At 36.2% G+C, this 22070-nt stretch overlaps 1 protein-coding gene across 7 annotated transcripts in view; it reads right to left on the minus strand.

Moving 5' to 3' along the window:
- VPS13D (vacuolar protein sorting 13 homolog D) overlaps nucleotides 1–22070 on the minus strand; it is a 103214-nt gene that overhangs the window by 69405 nt on the left and 11739 nt on the right. For 2 of the 7 annotated variants that reach the window (XM_066982256.1, XM_066982252.1), the window contains exons 12-32: nucleotides 21652–21862; nucleotides 20907–21086; nucleotides 20344–20474; nucleotides 19525–19597; nucleotides 18777–18947; nucleotides 17866–17996; nucleotides 16593–16725; nucleotides 13487–15706; nucleotides 12999–13150; nucleotides 10729–11763; nucleotides 9686–9776; nucleotides 8996–9122; nucleotides 7873–8053; nucleotides 7328–7510; nucleotides 6215–6262; nucleotides 4457–4679; nucleotides 3773–3983; nucleotides 3466–3637; nucleotides 2913–3025; nucleotides 2140–2349; nucleotides 24–289 (exon numbers count right to left, since the gene is read on the minus strand). In XM_066982256.1, the coding sequence (XP_066838357.1) occupies nucleotides 24–289; nucleotides 2140–2349; nucleotides 2913–3025; nucleotides 3466–3637; nucleotides 3773–3983; nucleotides 4457–4679; nucleotides 6215–6262; nucleotides 7328–7510; nucleotides 7873–8053; nucleotides 8996–9122; nucleotides 9686–9776; nucleotides 10729–11763; nucleotides 12999–13150; nucleotides 13487–15706; nucleotides 16593–16725; nucleotides 17866–17996; nucleotides 18777–18947; nucleotides 19525–19597; nucleotides 20344–20474; nucleotides 20907–21086; nucleotides 21652–21862 (6262 nt within the window). The other 5 variants (XM_066982257.1, XM_066982255.1, XM_066982253.1 and 2 more) reach the window with 4 other exon arrangements.

A 22070-nucleotide genomic window follows, 5' to 3' on the forward strand; every position in this document is an offset into this window, starting at 1 on the left:
TAAACAGAAAAGAACCCATTTACCTGTCACATTAACCTTAACTTCCAGTTGTTTTTCTGTAGACACATGCAGTGATGAACGTTTTGTAACTACTCCACTTTTCACTGTTTTTGGAACTACAGTTGTTTCACTGCTGTAAGTGCGCTGCCGGGAAGAAAGGAGATTTTCCCGCTTTTTGGTATCTCCAGGAGTATATAAAAAGTCGTGAACAAGTAACAACCAGTCAAATATTAGAAATACACGAAGATTGTTCAGTACAACTGTAAAACTAGAGGAATCCTTCGTAGACCTATTAAAAAACAGACAGAGAAGCATACTTTAGAATCTTACATTTTAGTTATATTTAAAATTATGTTGAGAACAGAGTTGTTACTTGCCAGACAGTATTAATACTCTATGGAGCTTTATAGGGGTACATGTAATTTACAGAATGTCTGGCCCTTAAAAATATCTATTTTTAAGCAGACTGAAATTCATCAAGCTGTTGTACACACAGAAACCCAACATATCTTAAATTGTACGAAACTTTGACAGCTTCTAAGTTGTAATGATACAAAAGGTAAATTTAAAAACTATGTAACAAGCAATTAGCTTAGAAAAGCTCCTTTTATACGTTTGCATTATTGATATTAATTTGCAATAACTCAGGTTTTTTAAACTGAGACTATTACTACTTTACATCTGTTCAGTATCAAAGCTAACACACTGTGCATGAAATTTAGACCTGGCTCCATGCCCCTTTGAAAGATCAGACATGCAATGTGTTTCCTCTCACACCCTGACAGCATTTTGTAGCCCAGGAAGTTTCTTTGTCATTCAGAAGAAACGCTAGCCTTCCTGAACTTTTAGCATCACATTCTCAGTATCTGGTTAAGAAGGCTAAAACTGTTTGACTTCATGATCTGAAATACCAATTATATTTGGTCATGCTAACTGGAAAATAACCTAAGTGCTTAAACTCCATGAAACAATTTTATATCCAACCCATTCTGGAATATAAAATCTCCAAAGAACTGTAATTCCTTTGTAAGAAGCAGCCTGCCTGTGCTGCTTCCAACATTAAAATCCTTTAACTCTCCCTGGCTCTCCAGGATATTTCCAAAAGACACGAACCAGTATAATGCTATCATGGAGCTCTGCAAGAGCTTACATCTAGTGCCAAGGATGCTCTCACCAATAAAAATCTAACACATGCTTATGTGGCTAAAATTTAAAAGCATAACACTTGGGAGGAAAATTCCATGAAACAACTGCTCATAAACCAGATTAGGCTATACTGAGCAAACTAACCTCCAAACTAAGCAGATACTAGATCAATAATCATAGGAAAATCCAGAACATTTCATTTGTTGCTCTGTTGTTTGTTTTCATAAATCCCATAGGATTTTAGTTTTATTCAAGTCTAAATCTTAAAGGATAAATTTGCATTTAGAAAAACATCAAGTACTTAAAACCATCATGTATTCTCCAAATCTGCACAACAAATTTCTCTCAGTTGCCTAGAACTTCAGAACAAATGTCTTCAGCATCTTCCACTGGACTTAAGTAGCCCATTTTTTTTTCTATGTTGCTACTGCAACTGCTTCAAGGAGGTATCATATGAATAAAACTGTTGGAAAGCTGAGTTTGGTCAGGGGGCCTGATCAAAAGCGAATACAACACTTGTAGTCACCCTCCTTCATCCTCATTTTGTTAGTTAACATCCCTCAATGCAACACTGTGCCAATAAAGTTAAATGTTGACATTTTATATTTAGTTTTTCAATATTAAATTAGAACCAAACAGTTATCCACTTTCTGATAGTTTTAAGCATCCCATGATATTTAGATGAAGAAAAACAATGTGGGATAGAATACAGTAAAGCAAGCAGAGAGTGTTTTTTGAATGAAGTGTAATTGCTGTACTTATTTGATACTCTTGGAAAGAGACGTGTGACACCTACTGGAAAACTTGTGCAACATGTATTCATAACTCTGTAATATGAATGCATACAAGCACACAAGTGATAGGCCTGACTTAGCAAGTAGCTTTAAGCAGTACTGATTTAAACCAACAAACAAACAAACAAATAAACAACAACCACAACAAAAAAACAACAAACAGCAACACTAAAAATAAATAAATCTCAGAACTACCAACCTGTAATGCAATTCAATCTGGATTGCTCCCGGACTACTAGTATTCTTTGATGACTGAAAGATGCAATTGAACACATTGGGTGTGCCTGCAGTAGATTTCTGTCCAGCATAACGTGTGTCAAATGCCATCATGGAATGGGAAACTAAGTTTACAGACTTTGTTCTATTTGAAGAGCTTTCAAAAAGTAACTTAGATTTCTTAAAATCAAACCTAGTAGAATAAAAAGCAAAACAATACAATTAAGGATCTTGCAGCTCATTTATTTCCAGAAGTTACTTGGTTTAGAGGTATGCATAGTATATTGCTAATATCTTTTTTAGGTATTTTCTGAAACAACTATATCACATCTCATGCCACAGAGATGCAAATTGGATCTGTACTGTGTGTGCTGTTTACCTCTGATACAGAACCTTCTGGATTAAAAAAAAGACCACGGTAGAAACATGCTTCTGAAACAGCATAGTTAGTCAAGTATGCTGTTTCTATGTTGCTTCTAAAACAGCATAAGCTTGACTGCGTTAGTCAAGTCAACTGATTTCTGAACTGTGATTTCAAGGACAACTAGAAAGAAACAGAGTACTTTTTGAACAGCGTCATTCGCTTTCATCCTTCACAATAGCTGAAACTCTCAATTTGGACTAAAATTAAGAAGTACTATTTCGTTACATTATGAAATCATAAATTCATGTATTACATTAATTCCCATCCTACAATGTCTCAGGATGAGCATAGTGTTTCAGATAATGTATTCAGTAACAAAAGAAAATTCATACCTGGCTAAAGAGCTGCATCCATCTTTTCCTTTTGGATCCATCAGTTCCAGACTCACGTTAACCATGTCAATGAGGAAAGACATAGAAGTATATACTTCTCCACTCAAAACTGTCTGAAAGTGGTAAACATCAATATTTTTTTTAAGAACATCTGTTTAAGATTCATTCCTGAATTAAATTTTGTTATTTAGGACAAATGCAGACGGTTAGAATGTCTTTCTCCTTCCAAGCGTTTCATTAACCATTGCTGGGGAACAAAAGTTACATTTCACAACACGGTGGCTGTTTCTTACATGTCTCTTCTAAAGATTAGAATCTCAGAAATATGAAATAAGTGCAAGCAACTGTTGAAAGGACAAAGGTATTACCAAGAAAAACCTAAACTCCCAACAGTATCTACAGATAAGAAAGTTCTTCACTGCTCCTCTAAACATTTTTTTAAGATCTACCAGTCCGTCTCAAACTACAACAGAATAGCAGATATTATGCCTTATCAGAAAACATAACATTTCAAGACAGAATTTCAACTTCATAAACCCATAGTTCCTCTTACATGAATTCTTGGATCCTGCAAATCGTAAGGTCGCATGAACTCTTCTATAGGCTCCCCAAGGTTGTTCTCCAGCAATCCACGTATCAGTTTGTACTTAGGCAAATCCAGAGAACAATGGACTGATGAAAGATTGCCGTGTATCAATATGTCTGCAACTGCATGACTTAGCTCTCTGTACCAAAGGAAAGAAATCCAGGTTTTCAAGGTGCAATAACACAGCAGGGAATACTTTAAGATACATTAGAAGGCATATAAAACATTGTTTTCAGGCAGACAGCATAAAATGACCCTGCATAGGTCAACTCACTTGTCTAAGTTTCTCTCTACTTGTAGCTTCAGTCTGAAAGGTTCTTTTAATAGGCTTCCTCCTGTCTGCCTCACAAAGTATGATGGAAAGCTCAAGTCTGCACTTGTATCTTCCACAGCCTTAGAATACTCTCTCTGATATCTCTCCGCAGCAAATATGTCCATGTCCTGCAGATCAACCACAATGCAGTCTAAGAGGCAGATGTGATCCTCTGCAAGTGCACAGGAGATAACACATTAAACAAGAAAAGAAAAAAAGAGAATCTGCAAAACTAACGCAACTTACCTAAAAAAAGAAATTTAGCTTCTCCTGGAAGTTATTCTGACTGTTTTTATGATTTTTATTCACACACATCAATTTCTGTAACTATCTGATACCAAGCTCATTCACTGATAAATGTGAACTCTTCATTACAGTTCACAATACTCCTTGTGTCTGTAATACACATCTTAAAACATACCCAAATCGCAGCACTGTTCTTCCAGAAACTGAACTAAAGTTCTGTAATCCTTTAGCTGCAAAAAGCAACACTTAAACTAAGAAGTTACTGATTTTAAAACCTACAGTCTTCAGACCCACAGCCTTACATCTTCCTGTGTCACAAAAGATACATGTGAAACTGCGCTGCGTTATTTTAAGCAGGAAAACAAGAACTAAATTGCGTTTCTACCATTTAAAACATACCTGGGCTGTCAGGGTTTGGTACAACAGGTAATTTTGATTGTTGCCCTTGTTGCTTACTCAATGCACTCAGCATAGGCTCACTCTTCAGCCTAGAAACATTTGCTGCTGATGACTTTTTCATGAACAACCCTTCCGTCACTACTTTTGATTCATCTACACTTGTTGTTTTCTTCATGCTGTGTTTTGGGGTTCCCAAAGGAGATGAAAATTGAAATGAATCCTGCTAATGAAAGCAATTTTATAATTAACAATAGATTTTCATCTCACATACTAAGGACCCAATATACCAAGGTTCAAGCTACAGCAAGTCCTTGTCAAAAAACTAAGTACTTTATTTGAATCCCAGTATTTTTTTTTTTACCACTGCAGAAAGACGGTCAAGCTTTTTTCCTATCGCCTTAACAGATTATAATGTTTTCTATAACAAAAAGCTTACCTCAGAAACATTTTTAAAGAAAGCTGTGAAACAATGATAAATTCATTCAAAACCAGCTGTTTTTGCACAACCAAAAAAACCTCCATATGAACAAAATTAACGTAAAATAGCAGGCTAAGGCTGTCAAGATATCAAGCATATCTATAAAATAAAGACTGCTAAATATTTAAAAGCTGTTTTTCAGAACATCTTCAAATGATCTCGACATATGCAGTGATTTCTGCATGATCATGTCAGCAATTTAATATGTGTATTAGAATAAGTGAATAAACACTTCTATACATAATATTATCATTTTATGCACCATAAAGTTCCATCATAATACCAAAACGTGTCCCAGAATTTTTCTGCAGTAGCTGAGTTTACAGACGGCAAAGTTTCCTACCCTCATTCTCAAAACCCCCACATGCGAAAACAGAAAAGCTCATTTATATTGGTGCATAACATTTTACACTTCCCCACCACCACATATCCAGAGGAGTTCTTATGGAGTTTCCACCTTCACAATACTGTCTAGCACCAAAAACCTACAAAGGCTATAGTTCACTATGCAGTGGGCAAATGAGTTGCATTAGCATTAGGAATTTATCCTCCCATAAACATGTCCAGTGCGATAGGTCTACACACTGACCTTAAACCCCACTGCCCATTTCAGGGTTCGTTTAGTCTGTCCTGATTCAAATTTTATGAATCTCACGTTTCAGTTTTGTTCAAGTTCATGTGCCCCAGCAGATACAATTGTCTGCCATTAGTGATCCACTTCGTTCCTTACTCTGGGATTACCGACTTTACCCATGACTGCAGTATTGTTACGATCATTTCCCATCTTCTTTTTGTAGCCACCTCACTGACGTTATGATACAATCCTTACCCATAAACTTTCCTTTCCCTTTTTAATTATTAATCTTACTTGCCTTACATGGTTTAAAATTATTATTCTTTGGAAAACTTAATTGCAGCCACGATTAAAGAATTTAAGATTAACAATTGCAGCCATGATTAAAGAATTTAAGATTAACAATTTGGAAACATCAGCATTCAACATTGCCCTGTAAAGATGAGACTGAAAAGTACATGCAAAGAAAAACCATCACATCACCTGTAAATCTACGAATTTATGTAAATCCAAATTAGTAGCTCCTCAGACATGCACAAAAAGCACACAGCAATAAATTTAACTCTAAATCTTATGGAATTTAGCAAGTTCTTTACATATTAATGTAGATAGGAACTTTTTAAGTGCTAAATTCCACAAGAAAATTTCTTTATTTTTTTTTAATGATTGAGGAGCACCTCAACACTACTATAAAGATGTGAAATACCTCAAATAAAACTGGATCCTTGTATGCATTGCCTTGTAAAATCAGATCCTCGAAAATAAACATAGGGCAGAGAAAAGAAAAAAGAAAACTAAACAAGAAAACCAACCAAATGAAAAAAACAAAAAAAACCACCACCAAAACACATCCACCCTATCCCATTTCAGAACACCAAATATCTAAAGTATTATGGTCTCTTTAAATTGAAAGAAAACTACCATACACACACCCTTTCTTTACTCTTAGAACATTAATTTGGGAATGTACCACTTACAAATCTTTAAATACATCACAAGAAAACTCAATACTACAATCCAGTACTGCCTTACAATAAAGACATTGTTAGGTGTTAATCAAATGGAGGTAACAGACAAAATTCCTGTAGTGATGACTGCAGTACACCTAAATTCTGTCCCCCCACTTTAACGGAATAGGTGATTCCCAGAACAAACACACACCCATTCTGTTGCATAGATTAGATATAGAAACCCTTCCAAGAAGGATTTTCCATACCCCAGATTTTGTGGCTGCATCTCTCAATAACACTGACTATTCCTGTACTTCCAGCCTTAGGTTCAAAACTTCACTGGAAGCCTTTCATTAGGTTTTACCTAGTGAAACCAACCACACATACTTGGTTTCATTAAGTAAAAGCAGAAAGGAAAAAAAAAAAAAAGACATTAAGAACAATTCTGTTCTCCAATATTTTCCAGCAAGTTTCAGCTGAGAAAGATCTCCATTCTCCGCTACTCACATTGTTGAAATTTTAGGAAAAAGCTAGTAAAGAGTGTTAGCTGAAAGCCCTTTATTCAACAACCAGTTGAACTGAACTTTCGAATAGGTCCAGTTCCATTAATTTCCAGGAAACAGTCTCCCCTCTGACCTGAAGGTCTCAGAAAGCAAGCACAGGTGTAGGCAAGCACAGAATGGAACAGCTGCATACAATTACCAGCAGGACAGATTTAGAAGAATACCTAGAACACTGGTTTCACTACTGGTAGTACAAAATTTGCATAAAAATTAAAGTGTAAGTTTAATTACCAGTTTGATACAGAAATAAAATGCACAAGCACTAGAAAAAACACAAGATGCAACATTGAGAAGTAATGTTCTTACCTTGTTCTTTAATGAGAAAGTACCTGGCATACCCGCAAACAGAAATCTATTCTTGACTTTCAGTTTTCCAAGATTAGCTACAATAAGACTATTAGACTTTGAGCTTTCAGGTATAAGCAGAACGGGAGCACCAGCCTCAATATCAAGAAGAACTCGGGAAGCTCGCTGCGCTTTATCTCTTACCTAGGAAGAGCAAACATTTGCTTGAAAACTTAGTTCACAACATCACAAAAACTTGCAAGCACGTTGCCTATTTTGCTTCCCCCTCCTGTATTTTTTATGAAGTGTTTCTTCATAAAAAGGGACACCACCCTAGATCAGGTTGCCCAGGACCTCATTTAACCTGGTCTTGAACACTTTCAGGGGCATCCGCAATCTCTCTGGGCAACTTGTTCCAGTGCCTCAACACCCTCTGAATGAAGAATTTCCTCCTGAACTCCTAACTCACAGAGTTGATGCAGTAAGACAAATTCTAAGCTGCATTCCAACTTTCATAAGTACGATAGGAAAGAACGGGGTGGGGGGAACAAAAAAAATAAACATACTGTTTGTCCTTCAACTGCTGCTCTTTGCCGCCCCAGAACATCCTGAAGCTGAGTAAAATGCTGGATGAAAGATACCACTTCTGCCTGGAAGCGCTGGGTATGCACATACTGAACAGATGCCATTCGCAGAGTGACACGAATATCACATTCCCTCTGCAGCAACGGGTCTGGCCGCCCATATCTGTGAGAGAGGTCAAAAATAACATTTAGCTTTCTATCTTAACCAACATTTTACAAATAGAGCTATTCATTATTTACATTCAAAATAATAACACATAGGATTGAATTGTTGTTCATAGTATATAATTAAAACAATTTCAACTACAAATGTGAAATTATTTGTATTTTATATTAATTACTTTTAAATTACGTATGTTTAAGCACTGCTGAATTTTAAATAGGCAAACAGAAATTTGAAATGTACCACCTCCAACCTCAACATCTAATAGATATACCTTTGGTTATTCTATACATCAGGACAGTGACTTACAATAAGTACTCTACTGTATGATAGTATGCAGATCTTCCGTGATAACAAAAACAGATTCAACTCTTAAATCAGTGTGCTGTTATATTTGAGACGAATCGTATAATGTTCCACTGATAATTTTGAATCTGAATAATTCTGGTGGGTGGAGAAGGGAGTGCATAACCATGAAACATCACAGGATAAGAACTACTGCTTTACAAGAAGCCTAACTTCAGGAGCGCACTATGAAAAAGAAAACCCTTAATTTCAAAATTAATTAAGAAGCAATCGATACCTATCATCAACTGAAAACTTCTTCCAACTTCTAGAAAAAACAACTATTCTATCTAGGAAAAACTATCACCTAAATACATTCAAGAACAGCTTTTGAAGAAAAAACATTTTTTTTCTCCCTGATAAGCCATTTACATTCAGCAGAGAAAAGTTAAAAATGTTTCATGTGTTTATGACTGGAAGTGTTCAAAGTCTTGTTTACACTGCAATTTCCCAAAGCAGAATCACGCAAACCTGAAAGTTGTGGATTTTTTTTGTTGTTGTTTGCTTGCTTGCTTTGGGGTATATATATATTTATATATGTATATATATATATATATATATTGTTAATACTCAGAAACAAGAAGTTTAAATTCATACTTATAGATTTGAAAAATGAGTGCCTCTTCACCACTTGTAGTGAAACGCTCTCTGTAAAATTCTCCATGAGTTGTAAGATCACTTAAGGACAGACTTCCAATACTTCCTTGCAGGGCTAGATCTCCATCTGCAAAACAAAAGTCAGACAGTTAGTCTCCTCAAACACGTAACTTACTAAAACCCCAAAGTATTTTTTTTTAGTTAGTGGAATAAGCTAATTACAAATAATAAATGACATTGATTAAACATAAAACCTCATGTTGAAAGCAATTCTTCTGCTACAAAGATTGTATGAACCCAAACATAACCCTATCATTTACACACTATGTGATCACAGCACTTTGATCTGTGAAAACTTTACAGAACTTTTTTTCCTCTAAAACAATAATATATACCTTTATTCTGCTCTGTGAAAATAAAATACAAAATTCCTAGCCAATTTCAACTGAAATGATAAAGGGTTTGGCAACTGGGGGGAATGCAAGAATTTAAAATTAACACTGAAATACCCTGATGGGGAGGAAGAAGCAGTGGGAAGAAAACAGAGTCTCCCCTAGGAAATAAACACACATAGACACACACAAAAACCCGAAGCAATGAACAAAAAAAATAAAACCACTTCAAATGCCAACTCCAATGCACATCTTTTATTTTAAACAGCATATCATGTCAGACCACCAATCTACTCACCAATTACCTCCAAGTGAGCTGCAAGTTTTGACACACTGGCTTTAGCAAGCTCACTAGTTGTCTTATTCAGTACTAAAGATAAAGAATGGACCTGGGTCAAACAAAAAGGAATAGGTTGGTATTCAACAATATAACCTCATAACTGGAGCATTTTGGCAGTTTTTTTCAAGACAATTACATTATAACTCATAACTGGCAAACAAGGACGATTTGATTGGGAGACAGTGGATAAAAGCAGTCTTTTTACATACTTGCTTGCACATTAAAGTCTCCCAAACATCTTAGAATGATCGTTCTAGCACTGTTACCTTCATCCTCTTTCAAGATTTGCCATTTGCAACTCAGACTGCAGGACCTCTGGAGAAAGACTATATATACACACACATACACACGTATACATATATACATACACATGTATACATATGTATAGTTCATTTTAAAAAGTAAGTCTAAGCACATACAGGTATATACACATACACATTTATAAGAATATGTATATGTATCTATGCATATTTTTAAGTAAACTCCTTAGCACCTAGAACAATAGTTCCAATTCAGCACATCAGGTCTTCAATATTGAACCAACCACACCATTCAGAGATCACAGACATTTAGGCCATGCCCTTTGTTATCCCAGGGAAATAAGAATTACCTTCCACGAGATTTACACTTTTCTAAGACTCTTATGCCTATAGTTGACTTGGGATAGGTGAGAGTGTCAAACTCCACTCATGAGGGCTGCATAAGGACAATAAACATGGAGCATTCTACTTCAGCCTGCCTTGATGAGACATATACGCATCTAAGGAGGGTGACAGCGCAATGGAGCCAATCATTTTGCAAACCTTTTGCTTTTCTGTAACTCCTGCCCCTGCCCCTCTTTTAAAACCAAACACAACCCTACATAAATACACATTCTGAATCTGTTTCATGTGCATTCTTCACTACAAAATGTTAATGCAATTTAAATGTCATCTTAAAACTTATGGTTTATGAAAACTTATCATAGACAATCCAATTACTATTTTGCATCTCAAATATACCTTCAGATCCAGTTTAGTGTTTACAGGCTCTTGGACTTGAGAAACTGATGAGGTATTTACTTCTGATTTAGTTGTCTGCTGAGTATCTTCAGGCTGTAGCTTCATAGCATGATTATCAGCAGTGGATCCAATCCCAAAGAAATCCAGTATCACCACCCAGGTTTGCAAAGTTATTAAGACATCAAGACAATTAAAATCAACGTCTATACTACGGTTAATTTTGTTATAGCGAGAAGAAAATTCAGGGTGTTTCCTATCCACCAGAAATATATTGATGTGAACCAATGAATCATCGAAGTGGCTTTTTCCACAAGGCAACTTGGATCTATCTGCTGTTGGAGAAGGAGGTGGAGTCAGAGGATACTCGGAATCAGTATCTTCTTTCTGCTTCTTACGCGAGGCACAAACTGGTCTTTGGTATAGCTGAAAGACATTAGTCGCTTCCTCCATATGAGATGGTAGGGAACGTGGCATATCGGGATATTCTACATTGGATACTGAGGGACAAGACTGTGAAAGATACTCCTTGTGTGCTAAACTGGATGGTTTGGGTGCTCCACGGGACACCATGAGGTTCTTATACATAGAGTCTGTTTTTTTTTCCAGAAGATCTTCCATGAGTAGAGAACGCAAGGCAATCTGAACAGACAAAGTCTGAGGATGATCTTTAGCAAACTCAACATCAAAATCCTGAAATTTAAGGCTGACAAGACCTTGTGCACCAAGCGTAAGATCACCACTTAACTGAACCTGGAGCTCTGAGACGTGGAAGTTTGCTTGAATTTGAGTAAAAGATTTCGTTTCCCTAATAGCCAATGACTTGTTCGTAACAGAAGAAAAACTAGAATGGCTGAATAAGCCATTATCCTTCCATTCACTTGAGAATTCTGTGCCTGTACTATGAACTGATGCTGGAGGAGAAGTCTGACAAGTTGAAGATACAGTAGCAGTCGGAAATTTGTTCAGGTCTTCACTGTAAATTAAATTATCCAGAGTTTGCAGGACTTGTTCATACACGTGTTTTGCTAACACGACCTACAATGTAGAAAAAAAAAAATAAAAAAAACCACGATTACCACATGAGCTCTCTGTATCATGACATAAATTTTAAAACTCTCGAGCAGAAAAACTGTGGTATTTCAAACCAGACAAATGTTAAGCTTGTTCACAAGTGAAAAATAATCCAGAACAAGGTACAATGCAAAACTGAAATAAAACAATTCTCCTGTTTTAGTTCTGTAAGATTACACACTCTAAAAACATACAGGATAAAATCCTAGAAAAGGATGCGTTCCTAAGTAAAAAGTATCCACACAGAGTTAATTAAAAATAAATCACCACACAAACTAGCCTTAAATTACCATGCTGAGATTATACAGTAACTTATGTAAGAAACACTCCACTTTGCCACCCACTGTTTATGTTATTAGTTTTTAGGTTTGTTTCCTCTGTTTAAAAATCTCTGCCCTTGCAGAGGTATTTGTCAGAATAATATCATTTTAATTCTTAATTTCTACCAGAACCACAAATAAACACATCCAATGCTGGAATTTGGACAGTGACACACTTCATTTTCCTTCTGCGATACATGTTCAGGGTAATTAAAAGCTAGACTTATTTATAAAGATGTCTAAAATGCCCCAAAACAGGATTAAATTTTGATCATTATCATTATGATTTCACAGAACCACAAAACAGCTGAAATTGGAAGGGGTCTCTGGAGGTCTTCAGGTCCAACCCCACCACTCAAGCAGGGTCACCTACAGCAGGTTGCCCAGAACCATGTCCAAGCAGCTTCTAAAGATCTACAAGGAAGGAGACTCCACAACTTCTCTGGGCAACCTGTGCCAGTGCTCCATCACCCACACAGCACAGAAATGCTTCCTGATGTTTAGATGGAACCTCTTGTGTTCCAGTTTGTGCCCACTGCCTCTTGTCCTGGCACTGTGCGCCACTGAAACGAACCTGGCTCAGTCCCCTTCACCCTCCCTTCACGTATTTATAGACACTGAAAAGATCCCTCTGAGCCTCCCCTTCTCCAAGCTGAACAGTCCCACCAACTCTCTCATCCTCTTCTCACAGGAGAGGTGCTCCAGGCCTTTGATCATCGTGGTGGCCCGTAAGACTTCTGTGGCTTCTAACCACATGTGCAAGGCTCCAATTCCTAAACTACCAATATGTTAAATCTGAAAATATTTGCTTGAAAAATACTTATCTTCTATGGAGTGAAATATATTCATATTTTTAATAGAACTGCTAGGTTACTATACCTGAAGAGGGTTCACAAATTTTCCTTCAATCTTCATAATGCTTGATATTCCAAAGTCTTCACTGTTCAGCGGGAACGTTACATCCAAATCCCTCCCTAGAGGTATCTTCTCCAATTTAAACTGGATAGTGGTGTTATTCAGAATGTGGAAAGCTGTTAAGAGAAAGTGAAATGAAATCTATGTTATAACATAGATGTTATCCCTGCTGTACAGCCTGTACAGGAACTGTTAGCTACAATTTCTTAGCAATGCTAAAATAAGTAGATCTGGCTATGTTTTGTAAAATTTCTGCATGAAAGGCACTACTCAGTTCTTGATTAGGAGAATAAAAATGGATACAAATAAAAGAATTTGTCTACTGTAATTAAAACTGAGCAAGACATTTCTGGGGGAAGGGTGAGAGAATATATTATCAGACCTACAGTCAACACCCATTTTTAGTGCTATCTATTACATTAAAATAATTAAGAATCCTCCAATTAACATACCATGGCCTTTATGTAACGATTCAAAGAAGTCATGACGAGTAAAATGGGATTCTTCCTGGCTATTAATACTAGCAGGACCTGAAGAATGTAGACCATGAGGTGTCTCACTTGTAGACTCCTTCTTGCTCATAAACTGACTGCTATTTAAAGAATACATTTTAATATCTTTAATTTCAACTTGCAGTCTATCACTTGTAGACTCATCTTCTCCTGGTACAAAATTCTGAATGCATATTTGTCCTAGATGGCCTACAAGCAGTTCATGGCTACCAGGCTTTCGAGGTATTGAGACAATTGGTGATTCAATGTTTACATTTAGTATAAGCTTAATAGTTTCACTTTTGAGAGGTGGTGATCCAAATGCATAGCCATCAGTATCTTCTAAGCTGGCAACATCTCTTGATCTTGGTGTTGTATCAAACAAAGAAACCATTTCACTGTATTCGGCAGTTTTAGTTGCCAAGACCGTAGTAACTTTGGAAGCTGCACTTTTCAGCATGCTGCGGAAATTCTCTTCCAATTCATCCATTGACAAAGCTAGTTCTTTCAGAAATTTAGCTGAGTGGTTGTAGTGTAAGGAGGCCATTTTGAGATTGAGAGAGCATTCCTCTTTTGATTTTTCTGTCAAAGTGAAACTTAAAGCATCTGGAAGGCTACTTCCATCATCAAGTCTAAAGAACAATGGTTCAAGGTAATCTACATCACCAATGAGATTCTCATACCTTACTGTATTCCCTATGCTGACAACATACTGGTTCTTAATGCTGTCTTGTGTTAAATCCATAAGGTGAAGACATCCAAGAGAGCCATTCACATCAAATTTGTTACACATGGAAACATTGACTTTGGTGCCACCAATACTGGCTGTAGCAATTTTTCTGCCATATTTTTCTCCATTTGTCATGCCAACTGTCCTGAGGAGAAGTATATTCAGCCAGTGAATATCAACTGCTACCTCTGTATTCTGCACGTAAGTAGACTGAAAGGTTTCCTGCTCCCTCCAATCTCTTTCCAAATCCGCCATTAAAGGCTGAGGACTAGAGTCTTCTTTCTCCTTTGGGAAAGATTTCTGGAGAAAACCTATGAGTTCAACAATTGTCTCTGGATTAAGGATGATATCCAGGTTGTTAACCTGTAGAGAGATTACCTGCAGACTGCTATCCAAATTCATCGATGGGCATTCTGCACTCACAAACTGATACTCTAATTTTATCAGGGACTCTTGATCTTTCCCATTATTACCAGATGAAGTGTTTGATGCTGCAGTGCATCTCTCTGTCAGACTAGCTGCATCAATGGGATGTGCATCACATGGTCCATAAACTGGTGACTGAGCCCTGCTGTCTCTAAGACTCCCTGTTGGCACATCAAAACTCAGATTCTTATGAGAAGCCATCAAGAGATCAAAATCTGTTCCATATGTTTGCATAGTATCAACAAGTAACAGGCCATGAACAGTCAGGGACACTTCTGCATCGTAAGGCCTTTTCACAAAATGGGCATTGGTGCCAAAAACCTTGAGTACAGAGATATATCGTCCATTACTTTCAACACCCAGCTGCATACAGTTTACTTTGAATTCAGCCAAAAGCAGCTGAGATTCAACAAGAACTTCCCTGGTATGTTGCTCTAGCATTACAACACTCTGTGTTAGATTCATTACAGAATCATGCAAACTGCCAAGCTGGTCTACCTCTGAAAAAATCTTGTCTTTTCCTAAATGTAGGCCATCTGAAGACTTAGCTTCAGATGCACTCAGCCGTGTACACCAGTTCTTCAGAGCTGATATTTTGTCTTCATTGATATGAATTTTCAAGTCTGGTAGACTGCCAGACAAGACTGCTCCTGGGTATTTTGGGTCAGATGTGTATATCAATCTACGTTCCAATTGCAGATGAACATTGAATTTTTCTACCACGTGTGTTGGACCCACATCACTATCTTGAACATGCTTCCAGTTGTCTTTCACTCGGCCCACCATGATCTGAAGGTCCATAAATGAAAGTGTGTATCTCTCATACATTTTTTTACTCATTAAGTGTGCTTGTAGTTGCTCTTCACTTATTTCTACACCAGTAAATTCAGACATTTTGATACCACTGTTGGTGCTAGATTCTGGCGGCGGAGTATTGGGAGGAGTTGCAAGAGGCGTTTTATATTCTTCATCACTTAGTTCATTGAATTCTGATGAAAAAGTATCTGCATTCCTTTTAGATTCTTCTGCGGATTAATAAATAAAAAAACAAGTAAACAAAAGTGTTCTTCCCCCCTCCTTAGGTATTTCCCATCATTACCTAATGATGGGAAACACCATTCTCCAAATTTTCTTTCACTTTATTTAACTAAGCTCAAGATACTCCTAACAGGCTGATGCCTCAGTTTCACAGGGAAATCCAAATCTACCCTGTGTAAACAATCTACGTTCTTTTTCTAGTTTGCCCTAAGATAGAAGATACAATAATAAAATTCTACTGTAGACAGTTCTAGGCCTGACACTTTGACTTTCAACTGCACTACAGAACTGCTCACCTACAGCCATACTTTTTTAAAAATTAAATTAATACCACATAGTTATCTCTTTCAAAATTTTTAACATATTCTCACACACCATAAAGTTCAGCTAGATTTTAAATAGGTCTAATTTTATTTACAAGTTCCACTGCAATTTCTTTTTAACTTTCATTCATTGTTTTCCTAGTGGAACAGGAAAGAAGTGATGATTTGTTTATGAAGCAATGATTTTAACTTTTGATATAAATAAAGAACATCAATTTTCCTTTCAGTTTTTTTTAGGCTAGCTATAGACACATCTGCTAAGAACAGAGGACCCATATGACTGCAGAGTTGGAGGGCTTATTCAAAGCATCCTTTCCCTGGGAGAACTGTCCCAAAAAAAGCATTCTACAGCTATATTTTGTATCCCTCTAAGCCAAAATCTCATCTACAGTAAAGTGCCTGACACACTAGCTTCATACCTGTTCATAACCTTCAAGAGGAGTAAGATATCACAGGGGATCATTTCATTTAAAAGGTAATTTTACAGCCCCCCACCCTCCATCCCAAAGAAAACCCTTGTTTTCTTGGCCGCAATAATTTTAGACCATACCTTGAGAATTGGTAAGTAATATTCTTCCCAGATCTATAACAACTAACACTGGATCCACAAATTTGAAATCATCAGGAAAGATCACCTGAGGGGCAGAAATATCAAGGCACACTGTCCAGCTTTTGCTGTTTTCCTGAAAGTTAAGAAGAAAGGAATAAGGGCCCAAAAGAAATAGCTTCCCTTAACATAATCAAAGCAAAACCAAAACAAACAAAAGCCAAACAAATCACTTTAGTTAGGCACTTTTTCCAGCTGAAGAGCTAACTTTCACAAAGCTTCAGACATGTAAATGTTTGGTAGCTTGTTCAAAATAGCTGTTCAGACTTGCATTACAGTCAATGAAGAGACACTTTCAGAAGGTGAAGAGTTCCATGCTAAGATAGTTGAACTGAGCACCCCATCTCTCGGCTGGGGAGACTGAACCTGCCTCCACAGCTTAGAGAAGACATCTATCATTTTCCGCGGAATTGTCAAGGCTATCCATAAATACAATGTGCACTAGACTGTGTTTTATCAAACATCAAATTATTAATTGTTGAGAACAATTATCTTTCATTTCACTGAAAACAACCCTCAACAAAATTCTCTTGCATCAGCCTACGGATAAATGACACTGATACATATAGTAATGTTACCTGAGAACTGCTGGTTTAATTTTAAGGATGAATAAAAAAATAAAGGCACAAAAAATCTTGATTTTAGAAAATAATCCTTAAATAAGTGACACGCAAAATTAAGTTGACCTAACAGACCTCCAACACACACTGAAGCCAAGAAGCTGGCATGAAATTATCTCAGTAACATCAATAATTATCTCAGTAATTATATCAGGGTCAAGAACAGAAATATACTACTCTGCCATTAATCACAACAGGCCTACACCAGAAAAATAGACTGCTTCACAGCAAAATGGAAAAAAAATTGTTACAGATAAAAGATTTCCAAGAGAGCTTAGCCAACTTTCCTCAGCTTTTACAGAAACTTCCACATCATATGTGGAGGTAATATGTTTTTATTTGACCAACAACTACACATATAAAAGTAAATGAGCTTTCAAACACACAAGCCCTTTTCTAGGTTTATCTATAGAAATGTCTCATTGCTACCTTTAAGGCCAAGATGCCTAACAATACACTACCATGTGTAAAACTTCATGCTTTCTCAAAAAGAATACCACACAAACAAACAAAAAAAAAACCCTTCTCTATAGAACTTTAAGTGCTAAAACATTCATTAAGAAACCCTACGTAACCACTTGGGGTCAAAAACTTACAATGAAGTCTCCCACTAGTAAACGATCGATAGTTTGCCTGATTTCAGCTTTTGTCTGCATTTTCAGCTTGTTGTACTGTCTTCTGGCAGCTTCAGCCACTTTTGCCTCTAACTCAGACTGGTACCCAAAACCTGTACAAGACATATAAAACAGGATTAGGTATAATTTTGTTCATTTGTTATTGAATCAGAAAAAAAATAGAGAGACCTACTTTGAGTTGACAGAAAAGGTAAGTACTTAAACCTTTTTTTTTTTTTCCTTCAGATATCTTAACTGGTGCATTAAGAATGTCTTAAATGTTCCTTATTCTCACCCCTTATCTTCCCAGAAACCAAATTTTAACAGCTGAAACTGCAAAGGCAGTTACTTTATGTTACTAGACTCCTAAACCTTGCTGTCCTTAGAAGCTTATGGAAGCTGTTTGTCCCACATCTAAAACCTCAGATACCTCAAACAGCTTTAACAAAGGTCAGACTTAATTTAATCAACAGGAGAGATACAACAAGAATTTTCCCTGCACCATTACCATAGAAAATATTCTGTTTCCAACAGTCCTCTGCAATAACCAGTTCTCTAGATCCTTTTCCAGAGAGCTTACAGAAATATTCCTCCTAATTTGGGCATTTTAATTTAGGCAGCATGAACACTCATCGTGTAGTATAGTAGCAACTTGCAATTTTAATGTAAAAGTTACAGGAGTCTGCCCAAGCAAAATCTCTTATTCAACTAAACAAGAAAATCATTCAGAGAAGTCTCAGAGCTTCCTCAATTGAATTTAAAATGGAGATTACTTTTCTACTACTTTACATTTCTAAAGATCAAAAAAAATCACTTTTAATTAAAAAAATATCAACATTAAGAAAAGACAGAAAACCAAAAGAAACCCCACATCAAAAACATTAAAGGTTAACCTGAGGTATGAACCCTTCCCTTGTAGAAGAAGTCAGCTACTTTCTTAATGGCTTGTGGGTTGTAAATAATATTTAGAGGTCTGGTACTGACTTCCAGGCGCCTCTCAAAATTGCTGTGGATTGGATTCCTTTCATAAAGCATCTCAAACACTGGAGCATCAGGATCTGCAACTAAATAAAACGCAAGTTACAAAAAACAGTTGGGAAAAAAAAGCATACACAAAAAAAACAGAAAAAGGCAAAAAAATAACAACCCCAAAGTACATAACTAACCCAAAGTACAAAAAAAAAAAAAACAACAACAAAAACACAACTACAAAGTACATAAACACTAATTTTTAATTGGTACGACTAGTGGTGCCTGCCTGAAAATTCTTCATTAACTGAAAAGCGAGTAGTAAGATCAACTTCTATTATCAACAAAATTCAACATGCTTGTATATACAAACATTTTCAGGACAGGGGTCCTACAGTTGAACTCCTAACCTATTTTTTCTTTTCTTTTAAGACAAGACAAAGAATAACTGCAACTCACATTGTCTTGAATATATATTTACTCACTTTGTCAGAAGTCAGACAACCTGCATGCACTTGTATGTCTTAACAAAGCTTTTATGTTTCTTGAAACTATCTGCAACAAGTATTTGCACGAATACTATGATCAAACTTCAGGCATTGAGTTTTGAAATTTCTAGTTAGGAATAATCGCATATGCTTGCTTTGATCAAACATAAAATGAAGTCTTTACCAATGTTCTGATTAGTCACTTCTGAAGACAAATTCTGTAGTCCAAAGGAAGATACGCAGCCAACCTCTTTTTGCTTATAAGAATTTAAAAGAAAAACAATTGTTAGACAAATATAAACGAAGTCACTTGATAAAAACACAGAAGTCTTTATCAGTCTTCTGGTCACTTTAAGTGAATCATATATATTGCTTGAGACTATTTTATGTGTATTTTTCTTTGATGAAATCAAATGAGAAGCAAGTATGACTATATGAGAAAGCAAATGTAATCTACCTATGCAGTAGACAGACAAAGGTTGAAGTGCCAATTTCAGTCAGTTCTCTACAAATTACAAAGTAAAAAGACACATAAGGAATTCCCATGCACTAAAGCTTTCTTTGCTTAGAAGAGATACTTAAAATCTCTTTAGTACTTCGTTATGAAAAATAACTTCTGTATTTCTGCTGATAGTGTAACAGTAAGCAGGTAAAATAAACCCTTACTTGGACCAAAGAGCTTTATGAAAAACACCAATTACTGATTAAGCAGCAATGCTGATTGTTCCGGAATGAAATCTTGTTCAACAAATTATCTTCTTGCCAACACATATAACTGCAATGTTGAAGTTGCAAGCATACAAAGCAAACAATGAAGAGTTCTATGAATGATCCTTGGAAAGGGAGAGTAAAAGTTCAAGAAGTGGAGATTTTTCTTCAAGACTCATCTCTTTCAGGGGTAAGACACAAACCAAGGGAAACATCTGTGTTGAATTTTGGTATATAACTGTTTTCATACACACGCATCCTACACAGTAACTCATAGACAGCTTTTTTCACCTACAGGATTAGGGAAAACAAGAACAGGAAATATGGTCCCTTCTGTTGCCAAATCCCTCAGAAAAAGACCACCAAGCTGAATTTTTAGAAGGGAAGAATTTCGTCGAGGAAGAGATTCTGCTAAGATCTTTACACCTGAAATATAAAGACATAAAATGTTTTTATTTTGTTTTATGAATACACACAGCATAGCTTTTATTTATAATGTACAACAAATCTGTTTGAAGGTCTTTTATTTATATATATATATATATTTAAATATATATATAATTCTACTAAAATATTAAAAACTCAATTTTAAATATATAATAATGATTGTGAAGCAATACAGTTCTTTTTCTTTCACACATGTAAAATTAGATTACTATGTTGAAATCATGTGAATATCTGAAGTGAAAAAACTTCTAATCTGAGGTATTAATTTCTACTAAGTGGCTTCATATTTTCATTCTGAACTTTGTTTCAGTATAGTAATTTAAAGGACTAAAAGCAAGACTCAGAGGAAGGTCTGAAGGTAGACAAAGCTCATCTTTGCTGAGAAAGAACAAACAGAAATTGACTTTATACCTGAAAACTCCAGCTGCATAAAAGCACTCTCCTCAATATGCACCACTTTCTTCTTCTTGTGCAACAGAGTAAAAGAGCCACCTTGCAACTGTAGATTTAATTTAGCAAAAACATGATCTCTTTTTGTAAATGTATTCATGCTAGAGGCATCTGCAGCAGGATCAAAAAAATCATCTGCTCCTAATTTAAAAAAAAGAAGTAACAAAAAAACAAAAACATCACTTAGGTTATATAAATCAAGTTCCTGGAACGCGACTGAAGAACAGAAGGGTTATTCTGAATTAAAAAAAAATAAATACATAAAACAAAGCAGATACACCATCTTCCTTAACAAAACTGAATATTCAGTAGAACTCTCTATTTCAATTATGGTACAATAAATCCCCAATTAAGACAATCCCAACAACATGGTATTGTTACTGTTGTACACATTCACAGTACACGGCATTACCTCCACCCATCTGAACGGAAAGAAGTCCCAAAGCTCTTTGCCATAAGCATCTAAAATATTTAGAAGCAAACATATCCCATATACCCCCTTAGAAATAAGCAAACACACCAGGCACTGAATTTTTTAACAGGTAATTAAGCTTTAGACAGGCTCTGCTGCCTAGGTGCGTCAGCTGATGCACATAATCTTTGAACAGTACTGAACCAAGAAGTTTTTTCTGTTCATCTTTATCACGTATTTAACTGAAAGTGTTAGCAGCAATAAGAAGAAACAGAAAACCGCATGCTGACATACCTAGTATGTCTTCCGGATTCCACTGTTCCTGTTGTTCTGGCAACAGTCCTTCAAAAGCTTCACCTTCACATGTTTGCTGTGCATATCCATACCAGCCTCCCCAACCAGGAAACCAAGACTGAAGGTACTGCAGCATTCCGCTGCTACTGCCACGTGCAGATTCTGCTGTTGGAGAAACTCCAGGAGAATCAGGCAACGGCTCTTTAACACTCTGTGTTTGAACATTGAAGACACATACATCACTGCTTGTAAGTGGGAGAATATCACGAGCACACAAAAGCATAAGAGTAACAATATGATTCCATCTACTATTTACTTGGCACTCTTAAGTTCAGTATGCCAACAGTGATATTTACAATCGATACTTTGCAGATGCTCTCCTATATGGGCTAAGAAACAACAAACATACCACCATTTAA

This window comes from Anser cygnoides, chromosome 23, assembly GCF_040182565.1.
Source record: "Anser cygnoides isolate HZ-2024a breed goose chromosome 23, Taihu_goose_T2T_genome, whole genome shotgun sequence".
Lineage (NCBI taxonomy): Eukaryota > Metazoa > Chordata > Aves > Anseriformes > Anatidae > Anser > Anser cygnoides.